The sequence below is a fragment of the Diabrotica undecimpunctata genome, chromosome 6 (assembly GCF_040954645.1).
Source record: "Diabrotica undecimpunctata isolate CICGRU chromosome 6, icDiaUnde3, whole genome shotgun sequence".
Lineage (NCBI taxonomy): Eukaryota > Metazoa > Arthropoda > Insecta > Coleoptera > Chrysomelidae > Diabrotica > Diabrotica undecimpunctata.
The window spans coordinates 5297816-5320891 of record NC_092808.1 but is presented as its reverse complement, the minus strand read 5'-3'; the positions used below and the strand labels follow the sequence as shown (position 1 = coordinate 5320891).

The window sequence follows — 23076 nt, the reverse complement described above, 5'->3', positions numbered from 1 at the left end:
GTGTTTCAATAGCGTGTAGTACAGATTCTATGCCCAGTTTTTCTCTAACATCTTCATTTCTTATTTTGTCTCGTCGTGTTATTCCTTTGACTCGTCTTAGATATTTCATATCAATGGCTTGTATCTTGCTTTTTAATTGCTTTGTTAAAACTCAGCTCTCGCTTCCATATATCAAGATTGGTCGGAATACTGGCTTATAAACTGTCATTTTGGTTCTTCTGCTGATTTCAGGTTTACCTATGAATGCTCTACTAAGATTATGGTACACTTTTGAAGCACTACTTATTCTTTCTGTTATTTCATTCTGCATGGTACCTTCTCTGTCTATTGTAACCCCTAGGTATTTGAATGCATCTACTTGTTCTATGAGTTGTTGGTTAATTTTTATGTTAACATTCCGGTTAGTTTTCGCTATTAGCATCACCTTGGTTTTCTTAACATTAATCTTCATGTTTCTAATTGCCAGCTCATTATTCCATCTATCTATATTTTTCTGGAGGTCCCTCTCGTTGGAAGCGCATAACATGAGATCATCTGCGAATGAACACTCCGCTATACCAACCGGTCGTAGTTTACTATATCCGATATGTACTTTGTGTATACTTGCTTTTGTTTCCTTAATTATGTCGTCAATAATCAATATGAACAGTGTGGGGCTCATAACACCTCCTTGTCTTAGACCCTCGTTTATTGCAAACATCTCTGATTCCAAGTTATCCTTACGTACATAACTCTTGTTATTTTGATACAGACTTTTGATAGCACCTATTAGTTGATGGTTAATATTTCTATTTTGCAGACTTTTCCAAACTGCTTCCTGGGACACTCTGTCAAATGCTTTCTCAATATCTAGAAATGCCATATATATTTCTGTGTTCTTTATTCTAGCTTTCTCAATTATTTGTTTCAATGTAAATATATGGTCTTGCGTACTGTGTCCCTTCCTAAACCCACTTTGTATTTCATCCAGATGTGGTTCAACGATGTGTCTTAATTTCTTTTCTAGGATGCTTTCATATATTTTGGAGACGATACTGAGTAGATTAATTCCTCTATAATTTTCACAAGAACTTGGGTCTCCTTTCTTAAAGATTGGTAGTATTATGCCAATTCTCCAATCTTCGGGGACTGTACATCGGTTCCAAGCCATGTTCATAATTTTGGTTAAAAATTCAACTCCTTTCGGTCCCATTGTCTTTAACATTTCAGCAGTGATTTTGTCATGACCAGCTGATTTACCTCTCTTTGTATTATTAATTGCTTCTTTGACTTCTTCTATTTGAATATCATTTTCTTGTCCATGTTCTCCTACTTCTATCATTACAGTTTCCTCTTTCGGTTGTCTTGGTGTTAGGAGTTCGCTGAAGTATTGTCTCCTTCTTTCCATAATCTCATTTGGTCTGATAATCAGTGTGCCGTCTTTACGTTTTACCTGTTTCATCGTTGTTTCTTTACCTTTTCTTAGCGTCTTTAGTGCCTTGTAAAACAATTATTGGTTACCCCGACTATCTGCCTCCATCTTCATTCCAAACTCATACATTTGGTGCTCATACATTTTTAAAATTCTCTTTGCGGCTTTCTTCTTGCGGCTTCGATGATCTATTGTTTTTTTACTGGTCAACGTTTTTATATTTTATAAGATCATTATTTTATAAGATCCTTTGTGATTTATTAATATAGAAGTTGATAAATTATCTATAATCACAACGTGGCAACACTGTCGTCGATAAAATTCAATTATCATTTCTCACAATTTAGTTTCTAGAATTTTGGTACTACAATGTAATTCATTTCTAACGAACAATATTAAAGTAAGAAATAAAATTAGATTATACTCACCGTCTCTCTTCATGTTTACTTGAAGACATTTCTTAAATCTGCACGCTTGACATTGATTCCTTCTAGTCACATCAACTATACAGTTCCCATTTTCTTTACAAACATATTCCAGGTTTCTATAAATTATTTTAAGATTAAAAAAGTGAATATATGAGTATATTAATTGATCGCATAGTAATTTTTAACTGCTTAATTTACCTTCGAATGCTTCTCTTGAAGAATCCTCTACATCCGTCACAGCTAGCTACACCATAATGTTTACCAGAAGCCTTATCTCCACACACTTTGCAAAAACTTTCGGTCTTTTGATTGCTTACGCATGAATCGTCCATCTGGTAAAGCAAAAAATCTGCAGAAAAACATAAAAATACGTTATTAATACCACTAAAAGAAACATAAGCGAAACATACCAATTAAGATTTTTGACATCTCATATATTTGTAAATGCTATATTTCGACATAAGTATATCTTTTTCATACATTAAGTTTATAATCTATGTTTACTGGGTAATACTCCGAAGACTAGTTGTCTTGTCATCTCTTTAAGTCTTTTTGGGAACATTCTTCCATTCGTTTTCCCATCTCTTACAATTTTTGAAATTGTTTATTCGTCCATTCGTGTCAGATGTTGGTTCCAATTTCTTTTTCGTTCAATGTCATCTCGTTTTCCCTATCATAGATCTTAATATTTTAATTTCAGCTGTTCTTTGGGCCTGTATTCTTCTTTGTATTACCTCTTGTTTGTCTGGCATAGTAACTATTCGTTGAATGCAGTCATTTTCATACTCTTTTTTCGCCAATTATTTTACGCGTGTACAACAGATAGAATGATAAAGTGCCCTCTGAAAGATCATATCGGGAAAAAAGTCTGAACCTTTCACACCCTATAATTAAATCGAAGCAAGCCATTAAACCGCAATCGGCAGTCATATGTTACAGATTGTCACTCGATTCAAAATTGCTGCACCCCCGCCGAGTTTCCCCACTTTTTTGTTTGTGTTTTACATAAGTCTTTGCCGCACGCAAGCTTTTAGTTAGGTAATTATTATGAATGTTCCGACTGTCTTATAGTAATGGGAGTGACTATTGATACGAAACCAGTCAAATATGCTGAAACATTGTGGATTAGTAGTTAAAATAGGTGGAAAAGGGAGAAGAAGAGAGGAAAGTTAGTTACAAATGGGTGGAGATGTGTTAGGGAAGCAAATAAAAAAGTATGAAGGAATATTTATATCGTTTTCATAAATCAGTAGAATTCTTTATAGATATAGCAAATGGATATTATGTTCTTCTTCTTATGGTGCCGTGCACCTATAGTGCGTTGGCGAATTATCTTAAGGTCAGACGTCTGTCTTTTGCGGCATGCAAAAGTTCACCAGTGTTAGTTACGCCTGTCCAGTTCTTTATATTTCGCAGCCACGACATTTGTTTGCGACCTACTCCTCTCTTGCCCTCAATCTTTCCTTGGATAATTAGTTGAGGGATTGCGTATTTTTCCCCTCTCAGGATGTGGCCCAGGTATCCAATCTTTCGTGCTTTGATCAAGCTGAGCAATTCTCTCTCAGTATTTGCTCTTCTTAGGACTTCCTCGTTTCTCACCCTATCTGTCCATGGTATGCGGAACATTCTTCGCAAGGTCCACATTTCGAAGGCTTCCAACTTGTTAATGGAAGATATTTTCAACGTCCATGTCTCCATGCTGTATAACAATATGGACCATACATAGCACTTAACTATTCTGTAACGGAGATTGAAGGAAAGATTGCGGTTACAAAGTAGCGGTTTAAATTTAAGAAAAGCTTGTCTTGCTTGTTCGGTACGGCATTTTATTTCTTGTTGAGGATCCCATTGGTCATTCACCATCATTCCCAAGTATTTAAATGTTTTCACTGATCGATTGGAGCATTATCTACGTGCAGTTGTACTTTCTTCTTGTCTTCTTGTCTTGCATCTACTTTCTTATTGTCATGCATTTTGTTTTTCCAGCATTTATCTTCAGGCCATATGTTTTTCCTGTGGTGTTTATTTTATTTAGTATCAACTGCATATCATGTTCGTTATCTGTGATTATTGCGGTGTCGTCAGCGTAACGAATGTTATTTATCGGGTACCCGTTGACCTTTATACCACAATCAGTGCCTTCAAGTGCCTCTGCAAAAACATTCTCCACATAGAGGTTGAACAGCATAGGAGACAAAATACACCCCTGTCGCACCCTCGTAAAATTTCGAATTCCTCTGTGTTTGTTGATTTGTTCAGCCTCACACGTGCCTTTTGATTCCAATAGAGATTCTGGATAACTCTTATATATTATAATGGATATTATGTACTACTAATTTATTGTAGTGTTAACTTCCATTACCTGGATGTTTTCTAAACAAACAACACTAGAAAAAACAATATATAGAAATAAATAAATAGTATCTGAATTATCTTTTTTATTATTATTTAAACACAAAACTACATCAACTGCGCAGGGTTATTCGTGGATATAATAAATACAAGAAACACTATATTAAATATCTTTTAAATTACACAGCCCAACACAAAAAAAATTTGTCTTGCTGCCGAAAAAAATCAACTGATTTTGGTTAATTCATCTGTGCTGATTCCAAAAATACAAACCTTTTCTTTGTATCAGCTCTAGTTTTCGAGATAACATACTCATCAAATACTTAAATATTGTTACATTTCTGTATATTCCACCACTATAACTGCAATATGTTTATAAACCAACTTAACAAATTCTAATACAAAAACATACTAATGACTTCTAATTAAAGTGTACTTTTTGGAAATGCCTATAACTTGAAATTAGCGCTAAGTGCTTTTGTCCGATAAGTAAATAGTATTTTCTCTGAAACGGCCTTAATAAATTCCTGTAAAGTCAACTGCGTTCTATTGTAAAATTTAGTTTGAACTTAAGTTTCGTTGCAAGAGTTTGTTTTTGAAAACTAAAAACCATGGCTTCTACAAACAGGCGTTGTTGTGTGAATAACCCGGACGTTTTTTGCTACAAATGTGACGAGTACATTGTAAAGAAAAGTAGAAAACCAGTTTGTGATTTTATAAAAAGGGCATATCAAGCCTATTTTGGTGTTTATTTAGGAGATCAAGATAAATCCTGGGCTCCACATGTAGTGTGCAAAACTTGTCTGGAAAACTTGCGACAGTGGACAAAAGGACAACGAAAATGTTTAAAGTCTGGTGTACCAATGGTATGGAGGGAATCAAAAAATTATTTTGACGATTGCTATTTCTGTCTTGTGAATATAAAGGGCTTTAATCGTAACAATCGACATACGTGGACATATCCTAAAATGGATTCAGCAATAAGACCAATTCCACATCAGCTTGAACAGATACCCATTCCAATATTTAGCTTTCTACCTACGTTACCAGAGGATAATGTCGAAATGTTATCTGACTAACTACAGACTAATAGATTTGAGGAAGACGGCAGTGATTTTGAAGAGAAGTTAACACGTCCTGAACTCTTTACTCAGAAAGAGCTGAGTGATATTATGAGAGATTTGAACCTTCCAAAGGATTCTTTCGAGTTGCTTGCCTCCAGACTAAAGCAAAAGAATCTTCTTCACCCAGACACCAAAATTACATACTACCGTAATAAAGAAAAAGATCTTTTGCCTTTTTTTTTCTCAGCAAAATGATATGGTTTTTTGTAATAATATTAAAGGACTGTTAGACAAAATGGGTGTATCGAAATATACACCAGATCACTGGCGTCTTTTTATCGACAGTTCCAAACGAAGTTTAAAGTGTTTACATAATGGCAACAAATATGGAAGTATACCAATTGGGCATTCTACAAAAATAAAAGAAGAATATAAAACAATTTCGCTGGTGCTAAAATACAAAATATCCTTGTTTCCTGTGTCTTTGGGATAGCAGGGCTAACGACCAACACTGGAGTAGAGGAAAATGGCATCCCAGAGATGCTTTAGTTCAAGGAGAAGCTAATGTAGTTAACGAAGCATTGGTCGACCGAGAGAAAATAATATTACCTCAGTTACATATTAAACTAGGGCTGATGAAACAATTTGTAAAGGTCCTAGATCCTAAAGGTCAAGTTTAACACAAACGGTTGTCATATGAGTATTAAAATTCATTAACTCCTCAGCCACGTAGACCGTTTACCAGAAGATTTTGGTGACCTTAGTGAAAAACAAGGGGAACGCTTCCACCAAGATATCAAAACGATGGAAGAGAGGTATCAGGGGAGATGGGACACTCACATAATGGCGGATTACTGCTGGAGTCTTTAAAGAGACCGTCCTTTTAAAGCCTTTGCAAGAAAATCATATAAAAGGAAGTTTTTAGGTGACGCTGAATAGCAGATTTGTGCTGCGATGCTGGTTAGGCTAGATAAAAAGTTAAGTTTTTTTGACAGATATTTGTGATGATTTTTGTAAGTAAATTATTGTTCAATAAATACCTTACTTTTTATTAGTGTTTTGTTTATTTAATTGGTAGCAGCACTACATATATGTAGCTAGTGCTGCGTTAAATTACCCTATATGTTAGAAATGTGATCCTGTGTATTTCCTGAAAACGATCTGATGGAGCAAATCTGATGGCATTTTTGGATTCAGCAGACCCAAATTACTTAAAAACAGTAAAAAAATTTCCGGCAGTAAACTGTGTGTTTACCAGTGTTATCTTTTAAATGCTGTTTCTGGGATGATGTCTTTGTAATATAGTTCAAGTATAGTTGCTGTCGTCTTATTTGTAATGGAGGTTCTCCAGTTAGAACTTACATACTACTAACCGGACTAGTTTTAAAAGCTCCCAGTGCTAATCTCAAAGCTGTAGGTTGAATACGGTTTAGTTTTTTTAAAGTGATTTTACATGCAACATCGTAACATATACAACCATAATCGATTTTAGTTCTAATGAGCGATTTGTAAAGCCTAAATCACGGCTATCTTTACTTTGTTTATTGCAGCGCGGAACAGTTCAGTGGTAGTCGTGTTATACCTCTTTCGTAAATTTTGAAGCCAGGAAATGCGTCTTCTTCCCGGTCCTCTCTTACCATTTACCTTCCCTTGGAGAATCAGCTGGAGAAGGCCGTAACGTTCTTGATTTCTCATTACATGTCCTAGATATTCCAACTTTTTAGTTTTGACGGTCATGAGAATTTCACATTCTTTCCCCATTCTACGCAGGACCTCCACATTAGTAACTCTGTCAACCCAGGATATACGTAAGATGCGCCTATAATACCACATTTCGAAAGCTTCGAGCCGATTCATAGATGCAACAGTCAGTGTCCACGTTTCCATTCCGTAGATCAGAACTGTGAATATGTAGCAGTTCAATAGACGGCATTTTGTTTTTAATGATATGTCCCGACTGTTGAAAATGGTTCTCATTCTAACGAATGCTGCTTTTGCTTTTATTATTCGCTGTTTAATTTCTGTTGAGTGGTCCCATTGGCTATTTAAATTGGTGCCTAGATATGTATATTGCTCGACTCTTTCGATATTCTGTTGGTTGATTGTAAGTTGAGTGTTTAGTATTGGTTTTTTACTAATTGTCATAAATTTGGTTTTTTTTATGTTAAGAGCTAGTCCGTATCTGTTGCTGAATTCTGTTATGCGATTTGTTAATATCTGTAAGTCATTCAGATTATCGGCAAAAACGATAGTGTCATCTGCATATCTAATGTTATTCAACCATTCACCGTTTATTAGTATTCCTTTCGCACAACCGTCTAAAGCTTCCTTAAATACCCATTTAAAATAAATATTGAACAACAATGGAGACAAAATACAGCCCTGTCGTACTCCACGTTCTATTGCAATTTTATCAGTTAACTGGTCTTCTATTTTGATTTTGGCCGTTTGATTGTAGATTGACTGATTTTATGATCAGCACCCCTAATCTTGTTGGATATTTTGAGTATATTTAATCTCTTTTCGCAGGAAAGCTGTAGTGTATTTATATGCGAAATCCAATTTAAAGTTCTCTCAAAATTTAGACCTAAAAAGTTTATTTCTTTTGACTGTGCTAAAGGTAAATTATATAATGTTAGACTAGTTATAAGGTAGGTTTTATTTTTATTTAAAATAATATATCGTGTTTTTTCAATAGAAAAAACGAATCTCGTTTTTATCGTCCAATTATGAAGCTGGTTTAGGAAACTTTGTATAATTTTAATTGCTGTCATGGCAGTTATTCAATTTAGTATAAATAACAATTTTATCTGCGTAAAGACTAGCTTTAATGAATACTTTAATTACATTCATAATACTATTAAAAGCGATTAAGAATAAAGTTGGACTAAGAATTGAACCTTGAGGGACTCCATTGTCTAGTATCTTAGATGAGCTTGCAACACCATTTATTCTAACTAGAATGGAGCGATTTTTTAAAAAGTTTTTAATAAATGCGAGTATGTACCTTAAATACTAGTATCTTTCAATGTTTGTAGCATACAGTGCCTCCATGCTCTATCATAGGCTTGGGTTATATCGAAAAATATTGCTATTAGTTTTTGGTTATTTGCAAAAGCTTCCTTATTTGAAGTCTGTAATGCAACGTGATTTTCTAATGTGGATCTACCTTTTTAAAATCACTTTGGAAGGGAATTATTTTCTAAGTATCATATAAGGCAGAGGTTTAAAATTTTTTCTAGGATCTTGCATATGCAACACGCAAGAGAGATAGGTCGGTAACAGGTAGGGTTGTCGTTTGATTTGTTAGGCTTAATAATGGGAATAATTATTGCTTATAAAATCGAAATTGATGGGAAAATAATAAAGCAGGAAGCAAGGTTTAGATATCTGTGAATAGATATAACTAGTTACGGAGATGTTGAAGAAGAAGTACGACAACAAAGCTTAAAAGCAAGTAAAGCGGCGGGATCTCTTAATGACACAATCTGGAAGAACAAGCACCTAAGCCACGACACAAAAACAAGAATCTATAAAGCAGCAACAACATAAGAAGAGCGTGAAACAGGAGTGGAACGAACAGATTAGTAGAAAGGCAGAGGATAGGATAGTACGAATAGTACGAAATAAGTCACCGAATGGACGAAGAAGTATTGACAGACCATGACAAAGGTGGTGCGATACTTAAAACAATTTAGGAGGCTAATATAAAAGAAGAAACAGGCTTTAAAGCCTATATACAAGAAGGAAGAATACGAAGAAGACATGAGATATTTTGTAGACATGTAATCTCTCGTTTTGATGATTAGAATTGGTCCCCTAGATCGTGTGATTTAACACCATTTGATTTCTTTTTATTCCTTTATTTGAAGTCAAAGATCTATGCCAATAAGCCTACAACCGCCCCGTGCATTGAAGGAGGAAATTCAATGCTGCATTAACGAAATTTAGCCACATTTATGAAAATTAGTCATTGAAATTTTCAACAAAAGAGTGCGTATATGCCATAAAAGTCATGGAATCCATTTGCCTGATGTGCTGTTCCATACATAACCCTATCCTCTGTACTTTATTATTCGATAAACAAATTACAAAGAAAAAAAAACAGTGCTTTCTATTAAATTCAAATCTTTCGTAAATTTTAGGGCAATCAAAGAATGCAAATTAGAATATCTTGGCTATGTCATGAGAAATGAACAGAGATATGGTTTGTTGCAACTAATTCTTTAGAACAAGATATTTGGAAATAGAGGATCAAAGAGAAGAAGAATATCTTTACATTATACTTGAACTTTACTATCTGTACTTTATATGGAATTCCCACTTACCAAACTTGAAACTTAAAATGCGTTGTGATACCGCCTGTAAACCGCCGATATCCAAAACCTAACAGTCACTTCCATTTATTAAAAATCTGACCGTCCACTTGGGTAACATATTGCGTAATTTGTAGTTACATTTATCTATAATTAGGGACTTTTTATGGGGTCGGTTTCGGGCCGCAGAGAAAGCACAGGTGTTAAAGTCAATTGCGTACGGGGGTCGAATCGACATGAAATTCAAACTCTTCTACCCTCTTACGTACACGTATTTACACACATGGATAGTTCACATAAATCAACGAGATGTATAAAGGAATAAATAGTGAAGTATGTTTGTCTGCGGCAGTTTAATAGTCATTGCTAAAATGATTCAGATAGTGTTAGAATAAATTTTTTAATTTTTTCGAAGAACTAAAATGTGCCAAATTTGCGTAAGGTGAAGTGGTACACTAAGGTCCTAAGGAAAATATTTGGACCTATTAACAAAAACGGAGTATGAAGGTCCAAGTACAACAATAAACTCTACCAACTGTTCAAAGAGCCACTGATCTCAGAATTCGTTAAACTTCAGAGACTTAGATCGGCTGATCATGTAATGAGAATGGAGATCAAAAGATTGCCAAAAAGAGTCGTAGATAATAAAATGTAAGGCGCAAGACCAAAAGGAAGGTCACAGAAAAGTTGGGAGAAGGAAGTGGCAGCGAACGCGCGAATTTTGCTAGACGTGAGAATCTGGAGAAAAAAAAAGAGGATACACAAAATCAACGAAACCACTTAAATAAGAAACTTAAATATACAGAAAACAGAGAGAAAGAATTCAGAACAGTCTATAAGAAAATTAACATCAACAGAAAAGAATTCAAGGCAACCACAAGACAATGCAGAAGTCAGAATGGCAACCTATTTACAACAAGAAAAGATGTATTGAATAGATGGGTGGAAAAATAAGCACGCAACCACAAATCCTACGACCACTTGTTATAGAAAACGACGTCATCGAAGCAGTGAACGAATTTGTATACCTGGGAGCGCTCCTTAACACTGAAAGTAATACATACTACCGCAGAGATAAACCGCAGAATTTGCAAGTCCAACAGATGCTATTTTGGGCTTAATCTCCTCCTTAAGTCCACAATTATATCGAGAAATACAAAAATAAAATTCTACAAAACAATAATACGCCCAGTCCTAACATATGGTTCAGTGACCTGGACTCTAACAAAAAGTAATGAAAACATGTTAGAATATTTCGAAAGAAAAGTACTATTAACTATATAAAAGTACTACTAAGGCGAATCTATGGAGCAGTAAATGACAATGGAGTGTGGAGAAAACGATACAACGTCTAACTTTATAGAATATACGAGGAACCTAATATCGTTAAACATATTAAGATAGGACGTCTGAGGTAGATAGGACATGTAATGCGGATAGAACAAAATGGCCCAGCTAGAAAAACACTCGTTGATAGACCCATTGGTCAGAGAAGAACAGAAAGACCCAGAACAAGGTTCATTGATAACATCGATGAAGACATGAGAAATATGGGAATACATGCTTGGCGGAGGAAGGCGATGGATAGGAACGGCTGAAGAGAAATTTTTGAGGAGGTTAGGACCCAAGCAGAGTTGTAAAGCCAGAATGATGATGATGAGAACCTGGAGAAGATCGGCGCGGAACCGGTAATGTTGGAAGCATAGTTTGGAGCAGGCCAAGGCTCGATTTGAGCTGTGTTGCCATTGCAGTGAGAGAGAGAGAGAGAGAAGTGGTACACCAAACTAGAATTTTTAAAATTATTTGTAACCTAATTTATTTCTATCGCATATGCAAGTATTGGTCAAACGCAGGTTTTATAAACTGGTATTTTTGTTTTCAATCCTAGATGTCTGATTGGTTCTTTGAATATATTCTGACTTATCTGTTGATACTGTCATCTGGTATTGTTTAGTTGTATGATATATAGTATCCTCAGTAAATCATTTTCTTTACTGGTCAGAAATACAGCATCGCCTGCGTAGCCTAGGACAGTCTCTCTCTTTGTAGTTAGTCAGTCGTTCGTAAATCTTTCCCAGTAATCTTATATAAGATAAAGTGGGGTAATAGTGCGCGGCGGGTATTGTATTTCAAATTGCGTGGAAGATTTCACAAACTCAAGCAGTCCTACCCTTTCGACCGATTTTGTGAATGGATGACGACAATATCTTCAGTCGACCGTTGCACGTAGACTAAGTGAGATCCGATTATTGAAAATTGCAAGAAATGTTCTAGTGTTTCTCCTCCAAAAATTAAGACAATAAGTCCGTAGGCTTTATTCAGTTGCTTTGAACTTATTATTGATTTAAATCATGCTGTTTTTGGTACATTTTGGAGGACATAAAAGGGTAATAATATACATAATGCGCACGAGAGCGTACGAATTCCCCACCAACAATGAAATGGTAAATATTAAAATTACCATTTTTATTTCCAGACATCACGAAACATACACTAGAAAATCTACGATTCTTATCTACATATACTAACAAAGATTTACAAAATATTATGTGTGCAATCAGAATTGAAGGCAAAAAATAAGGGAAACGGGAAGAGCTTTCAACATTCCCGAATCGACTTTAAGAAAAAGATTAACAGGTTTGCACACGCCACGACGTTTATGTCGCACAGCTGTATTTCCAGATGAAGTAAAAGAAGAATTAAGAGAGTATGTATTAACGTCACCTAAAGAACTTGACGATTGGAATTTAGTTATGCTGACGAAAATAATATCTCAAATAAATTTAATAAAGGGAAGAGATTAGCCGGCAAAGATTGGCTTTATGGGTTTATAAAAAGGAAGTAACATTAAGACAATCAGAAGGAACAAGTTTGAACAGGTTTAAGGCATTCAATAAATAGTTATGGTTAAAATACCCATGGGCAAGTTTATGTTGGAGCTAAACAGAATTTTTAATATAGATGAAACTGTCATTACAACCAAACAAAACAAACCAAACAACCAAACAAAAATGTCCAAAGGTTTATGGACCTAAACAAGTTAAAAAGGTAGAATATGCTATATATGCCGACGTGGAAGAACTATTCCAGCCTTTTTCTGCATGTGGCTGTGCCATTTTGTGAGACATGCAAAGCCCACAGCAACTGATCCCATCCTTTTAGTGCTGGATAACCACTCCAGCCATATTTCTATTGATGCATATAATTTTTGTAAAGACAAAGACATTCATCCACCTTAAATTTATCCAGACTTCCACCACTCACCTCAGATCATCTTCGGCCTTTTAACTTTACTTTCTTTTGTCCTTTAAAGAATGTACTTTATAGAGAATATGATCTGTATCTGTCCAATACAGGCCATCAAAAAATAACCGAAAGTGACGTTGGCACTGTTAAATAAAGCATTTATGAAAGTTGTTACTATAGAGAAGGCAATGTCAGGTTTTCGTGCATCTGGAATATGTCCGTTAGGTTCCGATAAATTTGATAAGGATAATTTTGCTCCTGCCAATTCAGCAAAGGAAATTATAGTAGAAACCGCTTCTCTACCAGGGCCTCCTATAACGTCTAAACAGAATGTATCTACTGCTGAGTCAATGTTAGATATTACAATTATTCAGCCTTCAATATCTAAGTAAAATTCCTTTTTCGTTTTTGCTCCAATAACAACGAAAACGGGTAAACCAGAAATTAAAAGAAAATCTGGTAATAAGCAACAATCGGTAATTCTTACAAACATACCAATGTAGACAAAATTGGAGGAAGGATTAAGATACGAGAATCTCAAGAGAAAGGGAACTGAAAGTATCAAGAAAGGCTACTGTTCGAAAACGTTTTGGTAAAGAATCGCCAAATATCTCGCCAGATAGAAAAAAAAAACGTAAAGGCAAACAAAAAAAGGAGATAGTGCAGAGCTAACACCTGAGTCTTCTGATGTCAACAGACATTGATTTGTCAGATATTATCAATGAAAACGAATTAGATTATGTTGAATTAACCTTTATTCCACCATCATTAGAAAATCCAGTTGCACCTAACCACCTAATGTTGTATTTGAGGGGAAAGAGGGAAAATGAAATAATTACGATATAGAAGTGTGTTATGTGCCTCGTAGAATCACGCAGAATGTACAGATGTAAATACGCCAGAAAATTATAAATGCGACTTTGGTTTACGTTAAAAATATTACATTTAAATATTTCATACAATTAATATTTCTTTATAATATTATACTTTTTATTATACTTTTAGAGCATCAAGCATAGATAGTGATCACTATTTAGTTAAAGCACCATTTAAAAAAAGAATATTTAATTTAAAAAATGAGATCGGGACAAGGAGAGAAAAAATCGAAATTAATAAACTAAAATATCCTAACATTGCGAACGTATACAGACAGCAAATAGAAGATCAAATTAGGACAGAAAACTTAGAAGAAGAAGAAGACATTAACCAAATATGCGAGATATTGTGTTACAGAAATCGGTTTGAAATATTGGGGAAAACGAAGTCAGAAAAAAGAAATTATTGGTTTGATCATAATTGTCAAATGGCCACAAATAGAAAGAACGCAGCATATCAAAAAACCATCGACGCATGTTGTACATGGAGAAAAAAAGAAGAGTATAGAATAGACGTCTTAGAAGAAAGGAAAAAACTATCCATCGATGTAAGAAGAGGGAATACGAACAGAACACTCTCAATGATATACAAAGTTTATTCGATAAAAATGAAACGAGGAAATACTAAAATCCTTAAATAATAGCCCTCGAGATTTTAAACCACGATTAAAAATTTGCAAAGACACTAACAGTGAAATTCTACATGATAAAAACTTAGTTCTTAGATGATGGGCACAACATTTCAGCGAACATCTAAATATATAAACGATATTGAAGGAGGTTACAACATAGACAATCAACAAAATCTACAACGTCAACTACCCAACAAGAGAAGAAGTGTCAAAGTTTCCTAAAACTCAAAGATAATAAAGCCCTAGGAATCGATGAAATCTGTTCGGAAATGTATATAAAAGGTGGTGATCAACTTTTTGCAGCAATCCATAAACTAATAATATTTATATGGCAGAATGAATCGGTACCAGAAGAGTTGCTAAAGGGAATAATATGTCCGTTGCATAAAAAGGGTGATCAACTGGAGCGTAAGAACTATAGAGGCATTACTCTGTATAAAATCTTCGGTCTTATTGGTCAATATCAATGCGGATTTACTGCTGAAAAGTCAACTACACATCAAATTCAAGCACATAGGCAGATTCTACGCAAGTCACAAGAATATAACATAGATAAACACCATCTCTTCGTCGACTTCAAAGAAACCTATGACAGTGTTAAAAGAATTACATTATATAATGCAATGATAGACTTTGGGATTCCACCTAAGTTAGTTAAGTTGACCCAACTAACAATGCAAAACGTAAGCTCATGCGGTTGAATTGAAGGAAACTCTTCATTCTTTAACATTAATAATGGTCTAAGACAGTTATATTGGGCATATATGAGATATAGTTATATTGGGCAGAAGTATGAGGGACATGGAGCAGTATTTTACAAGGCCTGCGGACTCAGCAAGTGAATTAGGACTTGTGGAAACGAGGAAAAAAAAACAAATATATGTTGGTTTCTAAAAACCCCCAAAATATCCAACAGAGAATTCAAATTAACAAATATACTATAGCGACAAGCTAATTACGAATTAAATTTTTGTATTCAAAAATTAAATAAAACAATCTCATATTAAAATTTACATTTTCGCAAATGGTTTATACACATAAGAAATAGAAATGTTTTTTTTTTCAATATGTTTATTTACTACAGATATTAGATATGCTTGACACTTTAATTATCCATTTTGAGTGTGTTGCATTTATGGGAAATTAATGATTAATATAACGACCAGCCCGGTAATAAAAGTTTATGGTCTGGCTTTTAAAAACAAAGAACGCATGTTCTGTATTGAGTTTTAGTTTTCAGTAATCATTGAGACACAATTTGGATCGGTCCGCGATACATACAATCCCTTCGAGAATTAATTACGCTTTATGATAATAAATATTATTAACCACTTTTTTTCTATGTTTTATTTAATTTTATTTTTGTTTCCGTGGTAAATAGGTTTATCACACGCATCCACACAATCTCGGAACGATACCTTTAAGCACGTCAAAGAGTTCACATATCTTGGATCGCTAGTAAACGCAACAAACACGACAAGCGACGAAATAAAAAGACACATAGCAATAGCAAACAGAACTTTTCACGGTCTCCAGAAACATTTAAAAAATAAAAATATAAAACGTGCAGTAAAGCTCAATATATACAAGACCTTAATAAGACCTGTTTTGATATATGGGGCTGAAATAGTGTTGCCCAAATGCAAGAACAAGACGAGACTTAGATAGTCTTCGTCTTGCGCCAATACACCTGGTCTTGGTCTTGGTCTTGGTATTGCACTCCCGGTCTTGGTCTTGGTCTTGCAGCAAGAGTCTTGCAAGTCTTGCAGTTACCCATTAATTAGCCTATTGCTATTTATTAAACGTTACTTTAGATCTTAGAACAACGTAACAGAGTAAGTACATTTTAAGCTTGAATTAACATAGCCATAATAAAGACTAACCAAATTAATAAATGTCTAAACAACTGACACCGGGTGGGGTTTGAAGCGACGATCTAAGCGATCCGTGCCTATGCTCTAACTCAGCTATCTACCAGACCCCACGGAAGTCAATCTGTTTCTTAATAAATGTTTGCATTTACTACGCTTACATGTACTAAAACATGGTTAAAACAAAAAAAAACAAATTAATGACATAAGCATGCCTGTATTTTCAAGAACATTATCTGCCTAGAAAGGGATTGATGGACATGATGGGCAAAAAATCCACATACAGGTATCAAGGGCACAGATTTTTTAGGCGATAAGATAACAAACTATAATCCACTAATTAAAGCAAAATAAATGTTTTTACCAATCTTATCTCTACTTTTATATAAAAAACTAACTTGAAAAAATAAAGAATAGTTAAAAAAGCAATGGTAATCAAAAGAAGTTATTTTAAATTAAGGAGATCCTACTTAATAAATACATTAATTTACCAAAATAAAGTAGGAGGTACATAATATTTATATGTAATTGGTAATAAGGTAATAACTATATTTTTTTACATGTCCAGCTTTTCTAGAGGTTATTAAAAATATTGTGATATCTCCACCGAATTTTGGTTTTTCGGGAAGAAATATTTGTAATTCCTTTTTGTGAAAAGATATTAGATGCTTCCTTAAATCTGACGTGTTTCTGTTGATCATTCTTATTTCAACCTTTTTATGTAGGCACAATTTACACAAAGCAATTTGGGATGCATGAATTATTTCGAAAAACTCATCAAATTTGCTTTTAGGTCTTTTAGATCTATAACTCTAACGCTCACTACTCCGACTAGAACTATTTGAATCTTTGTCCCTCATATCAAATTGTAAACTTGTCACTCCGGGAACAACAAGGATTAGATGAAAAACAATTATTACATTAGACTAGCTCAATTGGGAATAAAGTTAAGTGATGTCGAAAAAGTAACTACTATACTACTAGTTACTTTATGTTCGTTACTATCCAATACCCTAAGTATCTAATAACAAACCGAGAATTATATATCTTTACTTCGTTATTCTAAATACTTCATTACTAACATTGTCTGTTATTAATTTGTCTCGGTACTTTTGAATATTAGCCACGCTCTTTCAGCAAATTTTGTTTAACCGAATAATGTCATCGCACACTCAGCAGAAACAATTTATAGTCTTAGGCCGATAAGATTTGTTTATTTAGATTCCTCCTGACTAAATTATAATGGGAAAAAAATTGAATTATTAAGTGGGTGTCCGTAACAATTATATTTTTTATTAGCTAGGGTGACATATTTAAAAAAATATCGATACGATATTACTGTCGGCGTCGCAATGCAAGAATATTATTTTTATAATTAGGGGGCGGCTATTCTCAAAATATGGACAATTAATTTCAGAGCGAAGAAGTCGTCTGCTGGAAAAGAATGTACAAAATATTTTATTTTTACATTGTAATTATGACCTCCGAGCACGTGTCAAATGTGTTTTTTTAATTATTATTTTGATTCGGTATGTATGTTTATGGTATTGTTTGTAATGCGCATAAGTCCAGTTTTTCAAATTTTAATTACATTTTGCGTCTCATAGAGTCTTTAAGCATATACCCGAACTACTATACTGGCTAAAACCACACTCAGTCCTAACTGCAAGACGCAAGAGTCTCGCAGGCTTAGTCTTGTTCTTGCTTAAATCTTGCACGGTCAGTCTTGGTCTTGCTAAAATTAGGCGGTCTTGGTCTTGGTCTTGGTCTTGCAAAAACGCAAGAACAAGACCAAGACTACAAGACCAAAACCGATTTTGGGCAACACTAGGCTGAAACGTGGACCTTATCTCCACAAAAAGACTTTTGGGGTCGTAAATGAAAATGGGCTATGGCGTCGAAGATACAGCTTTAAACTATGTATCAGTTGTACACCGATCCAGGTATTGTGAAATTCGTTAAAGTGCATAGACTTAGATTGGCTGGACACATTGCTACAATGTGAGATCACGAATACACGAAGAGATTAACATTTTCAAAACCAGAGGGCACAAGAAGTAGAGGACGACGACGAAGGAGATGGATTGATGATGTGGCAGAAGATCTACAGATTCTAAGGGTCAGAAGATGACCACAACGGATTGTCGAGCCCTTATGATGATGATGATGATTATTATACTTTTGAGATAAGTGTTTTTATTACGTTGATTTTAAATTAATGTTTTTTTTTAACACTAATTTAGTCCACACCATTTCCCAATTCATTGTGCATAATTACCCTCATAAATAGGGAATCGTGCGCAAAGGCACTTTTTTTCTTTATAATAATTTTTTCTATTATAATAATATGTAATATTAATATTATGCTTTTGCACTTTGTATTTCTCTAAAACTTATTCTAAATATTCAAAGTAGAATAACTAGAGTTTACTGTAATTACCGATAGATTTAAAAAATGTACAACAAAACAGATTTCTGCTTAAGTGCGCACCATTCCCTTAATTTCCCCGTACCACATACCTACCTAATGTGATCTTACGTTGTTTTCGTCAACAATGCGCCTCTTTTTTCTTTACACACAGTTTTTTTTTATTAGTATTTATTTTTATTAGTTTTTTGATATCGCAAAAGGCTCATTAAGCTTTTCCGATTTTATCAGATCAAATGTTTTTATTAACAGAAATACAAACGATGTACATTTTTACCAAGTACAATTATTTGATCAAATTTCGTTTACACACGTATCCACATAACTTTTAAATTTTCCTACGTATTAATACCCACATAAATCGATAGAGGGGTTGCAAAAAATATGCAAATAAGACCTATTGTGCACACACAAGGTGCTAGAAGACGGGATAACTAATTTTTTATGCGTGGCACCGCGAAAAATAAAAAAGTCATCATTGCGTAATTAGTTTTTAATGTTGTCACTTGCAATCTTCGCCATTGATTGATTCTATTCATAAAAAATTCGATTCACGCCGGAAAAAATTTAAATTCGTGACGGGTTGATCTTGGGGGTGATCTAATTGTGAAATACTTGAGATTGCTGTTTAAACTTTCGTTGGTACTTGTATATTACTATTAACAATTTCATTTAAGTGTTGTAATTGAGCAAAAATTACCGTTATTTTGTAATTTAAAAAAATATTGTAAATATTTTATGCAGATTGTTTGCTGGAATGATTAAAAATCCTATACAAAGATTAAAAGATTTTTATTCAAGATGCTTATAGCTAGCAAAAAATTCTGGGAGAATTTGACGTAATATATTGACAAAAGAAACCAAGGGCTAAAACAGGTTTCTAGTAGAAAATTTATAAGAATCTTAGGAGGCTATGGTAATCTGACATTTTCGTTATTTGGGTACATCATTTGACCTTTCTTTCGCCATCGTTATTATTTATTTGTACTTTTCACACTATTTTAAAGGTTTTTCAGTAGTTTCCAGATTAACTGGAACATTAATTGTTCTGTCTTGGTTGGTGGTTTCAGGTTCAGGCGTTTCAGCATCAGTACTCGCACTATCGCTATTATTGTCATCAAATCATCCGTCTCTATCCGCAGGAATATTTAATTCTTTGGTACTTTTGCTTGAAGTTGAAAGTCCTAAATTTATATCCGAGTCTTCTATATGTTCATGTATGTTTTTCATCAAAAATGATTCCAGTGCACCGCTAAGTTTTTTTTTCTTCTCAGTTTTTGCCTCTTTTATTTTTCTATATTAAAAACCTGAAAGTCTTTTTCTTTCAGACATTTTGAAATTATCACTTAAGAACGAAGCCGGGCGAATTTAACAAAATAAATCCAAAAATACTGCAAATAAGTGGTCCAAATAATGTTGCTCCAAATAATATGTAGCCGTAACGCGTATACGAATAAAATGACTCTGATCTCGACGTTACTTCGAAATACAGTACCCACTGTGCAAAAGAAACGGGTACAGTACTATATTTTACAAAGAAAAACGTTTATCAAAAGTGTGTCTAAATTCATCGAATTCTCAACTAAGACTGAACATAACACATAATAACCCATCTATAAACATAACCATAGGAACAATATTATAACAGAAACTTTACAACCACTTGCCTAAATTCTTGTAAAGTATCTACGTGTAAAATCTCAAATAACTGGAGTCCGAAAGCCGCCAGCCGCTTTGAATTAAAAAGTATTCCCGAAACTGCTTTATGACTGTACCTACAAAAGGGCGGCAGTTCATACAATAAATAATATTTTCTGACATTTTTTTTTGGTTAGGATGAAAAAAATAAGTATACATGATAAATGAAACACATTTAAGTATTATCATGTACTGAATAATTATTATTGTTTGGAATATTAGAGTTCACAGAATTATCTGTGAACCACTGTGATCCACTAATTCCCATTGTCGCAGTTCCATTTTCTCTAGATCTTCTTTGACTGCATCTCTCCACCTTTTTCTAGGCCGCCCTACAGACCTTCTTCCGTCTGGCCTTTCCCAGAACACATTGTTTATAAGGTGATTGTCGTTACTGCGTATCACATGTCCTGCCCATTATCTTTGGTTAGTTTAATTATCTGAATCAATACTATTTAATTATTTGAATTTATTTTCATTTTAAAAAAGTATTATCATCAGTGGACTGCTTTTGGCCGCCCCTATTGTTGGCCTCCCGTGTGCGATGCACACTTGGCACACATGGTAGCGGGCGGCCCTGGCGACCGTACACGCTTATTATCACAGCATCGGAGTAGCTATCTTTGTAAAAAAGTCAATTGAAACCACTTTAATTTCTCTCCAAACTAATCTAGAAGCAATTTGCATTAAACTTAACTCAAGTCCAAATATCTACATTTGTAACTTATACTTACCTTCATCAACGCAAGTCGACTCAGAAGCATTAACTGAACTGTTACCACAAATTCCCCAACCCAGACTTATTTTGGGCGATTTTAATGCCCACAACTTTTTATGGGGGTCTTCTAATATAAATACTAGGGGAAGACTGCTAGAAGAGATATTTGAACAGTCCAACCTTTCAGTCTTAAACGACGGCAGGCCCACTAGATTTAATGTACAAAAAGGTGAATCTTCATGTATAGACCTTACGATATGCGAACCAGGTCTGACCCCACAGCTCACCTGAGATAGGCTCGACTTCTTATACAACAGTGATCACTATCCTATTTTTATTCATAATAACAAAAACCAATGTGGACAGACATTTACTCCAAAATGGAATTTAAAAAACCCTAACTGGAATATTTTTTCCAATTTAATCGAAAGCAGTATGAGCACATTTAAAAGTATCTCAAATATAGAAGAGACACTAAAGAACCTTGTTACCATTATCACAAAAGCAGCAGAAAAGGCAATAGGAAAGACCACATGCATAAAACAACGCAACCCTGTCCCATGGTGGAATCACGAATGCAAAACAGCAGTTGAATCTAGCAAAAGAGTTTTTAACCAATATAAGCGCTACAAAACTGTTGAGAATAAAATTGAATACAGAAAACAACGTGCTATAGCCAAAAAGACAATTAGAAATGCCAAACCCCAGTCATGGACTCAATATGCATCAACGTTAAATGCAAACACTCTCATGACTGAAATATGGAACAAAGTCCGAAGAATATCCGGATTAAATAGCAATCAGAATATTAAAAGTCACGAAATAAATGGAAAAGCAGAGATTGTCAAAATCCTTGCTAACACATACAAAAACCGATCCAGTAATACTAATTATAAAAAATCTTTCATTAATTACAAACAACAAGTTGTTGAGAACAATAAAAGTACGCAAGACTGCATACCTTGAACACATACTGAGAAATGATAAATATAGTCTTCTGCAGGTCATCATGCAGGGTAGAGTCGATGGCAAAAAGGGAATAGGTAGAAAGAGGAAGTCATGGCTGCGAAATATTCGAGACTGGACAAACATGACTGTAGACGAATTATTCCACGTTGCAAAAGACAGAGAAACTTTTAAAAATGTGGTCGCCAACCTCCGTTAATGGGGACGGCATAGGAAGAAGAATAATTACAAACAGCAAGAAGAAAATAGGAAAATTAGCATTATACCTAACACTGATGAACCGTTAAATTTACCCATTTCTCAATTAGAGTATACAGAAGCATTCTCAAATCTCAAAGAAACTGTCGCCCGGACGATACTCCTAGTATTTTTATCAAACACCTTCCAGATAGCGCTCACAAACAACTTCTAAATCGGTTTGATATTATTTGGCTACAGCACAAATTTTCTGGAAAATGGCATGAATCCACAGTTATACCTATACAAAAAATAGTATTAAAACAAGTTCCGAGTCGTACCGACCGATATCTTTAACATGCGCCATGTGTAAGTTACTAGAAAAAATTATTAATAATAGACTAAGATGGCACCTGGAGAGACAAGAATTATTGTTCGCTAATAGCCAATTTGGCTGATGCGATTTTGTTAATAAAAAAAATGCTTATTATCATATACAGCGATAGATTGCTCAAAATGCGTATTCGAAATATTTGGTTCCATGTTTTGAGTAAGATAAAATCCATTTATCCTTGTCAAAATATTCTTACTTCGTATTTATAGTTTAAGGAATGAAAAAATAATGCATTAAAATATGTGTTCCATAATACAACAAGTGAAAGTTGACAATGACTTAATGTGACAGTTTGTTTTGTCTTAATTTATAGCTGAACTCTACCTTTATTGTTAATCAGATAAATTTCTATACCAAAAATAATATAAAACCATAACTTTTAGATTTCTACATTAGAATCTACATTATTTCGATGTTGTTTTTTTTTTATTAAACTCTTTATCTAAAAACAGTAAATGTGAGTAACTCTCACTTAAGTGAGATTTCTTGTTTATGGTTTT

At 34.2% G+C, this 23076-nt stretch overlaps 1 protein-coding gene across 1 annotated transcript in view; it reads right to left on the bottom strand.

Annotated features, from left to right (window-relative positions):
• The window catches only part of LOC140444716 (nuclear receptor subfamily 2 group E member 1-like), a 62119-nt gene that overhangs the window by 24274 nt on the left and 14769 nt on the right, over positions 1–23076 (bottom strand). Inside the window, exons 2-3 of the mRNA XM_072536480.1 lie at positions 2038–2188; positions 1840–1955 (exon numbers count right to left, since the gene is read on the bottom strand). Of these exons, the coding sequence (XP_072392581.1) occupies positions 1840–1955; positions 2038–2171 (250 nt within the window). The 5' untranslated portion in view covers positions 2172–2188. The remainder of the gene's footprint in view (positions 1–1839; positions 1956–2037; positions 2189–23076) is intronic.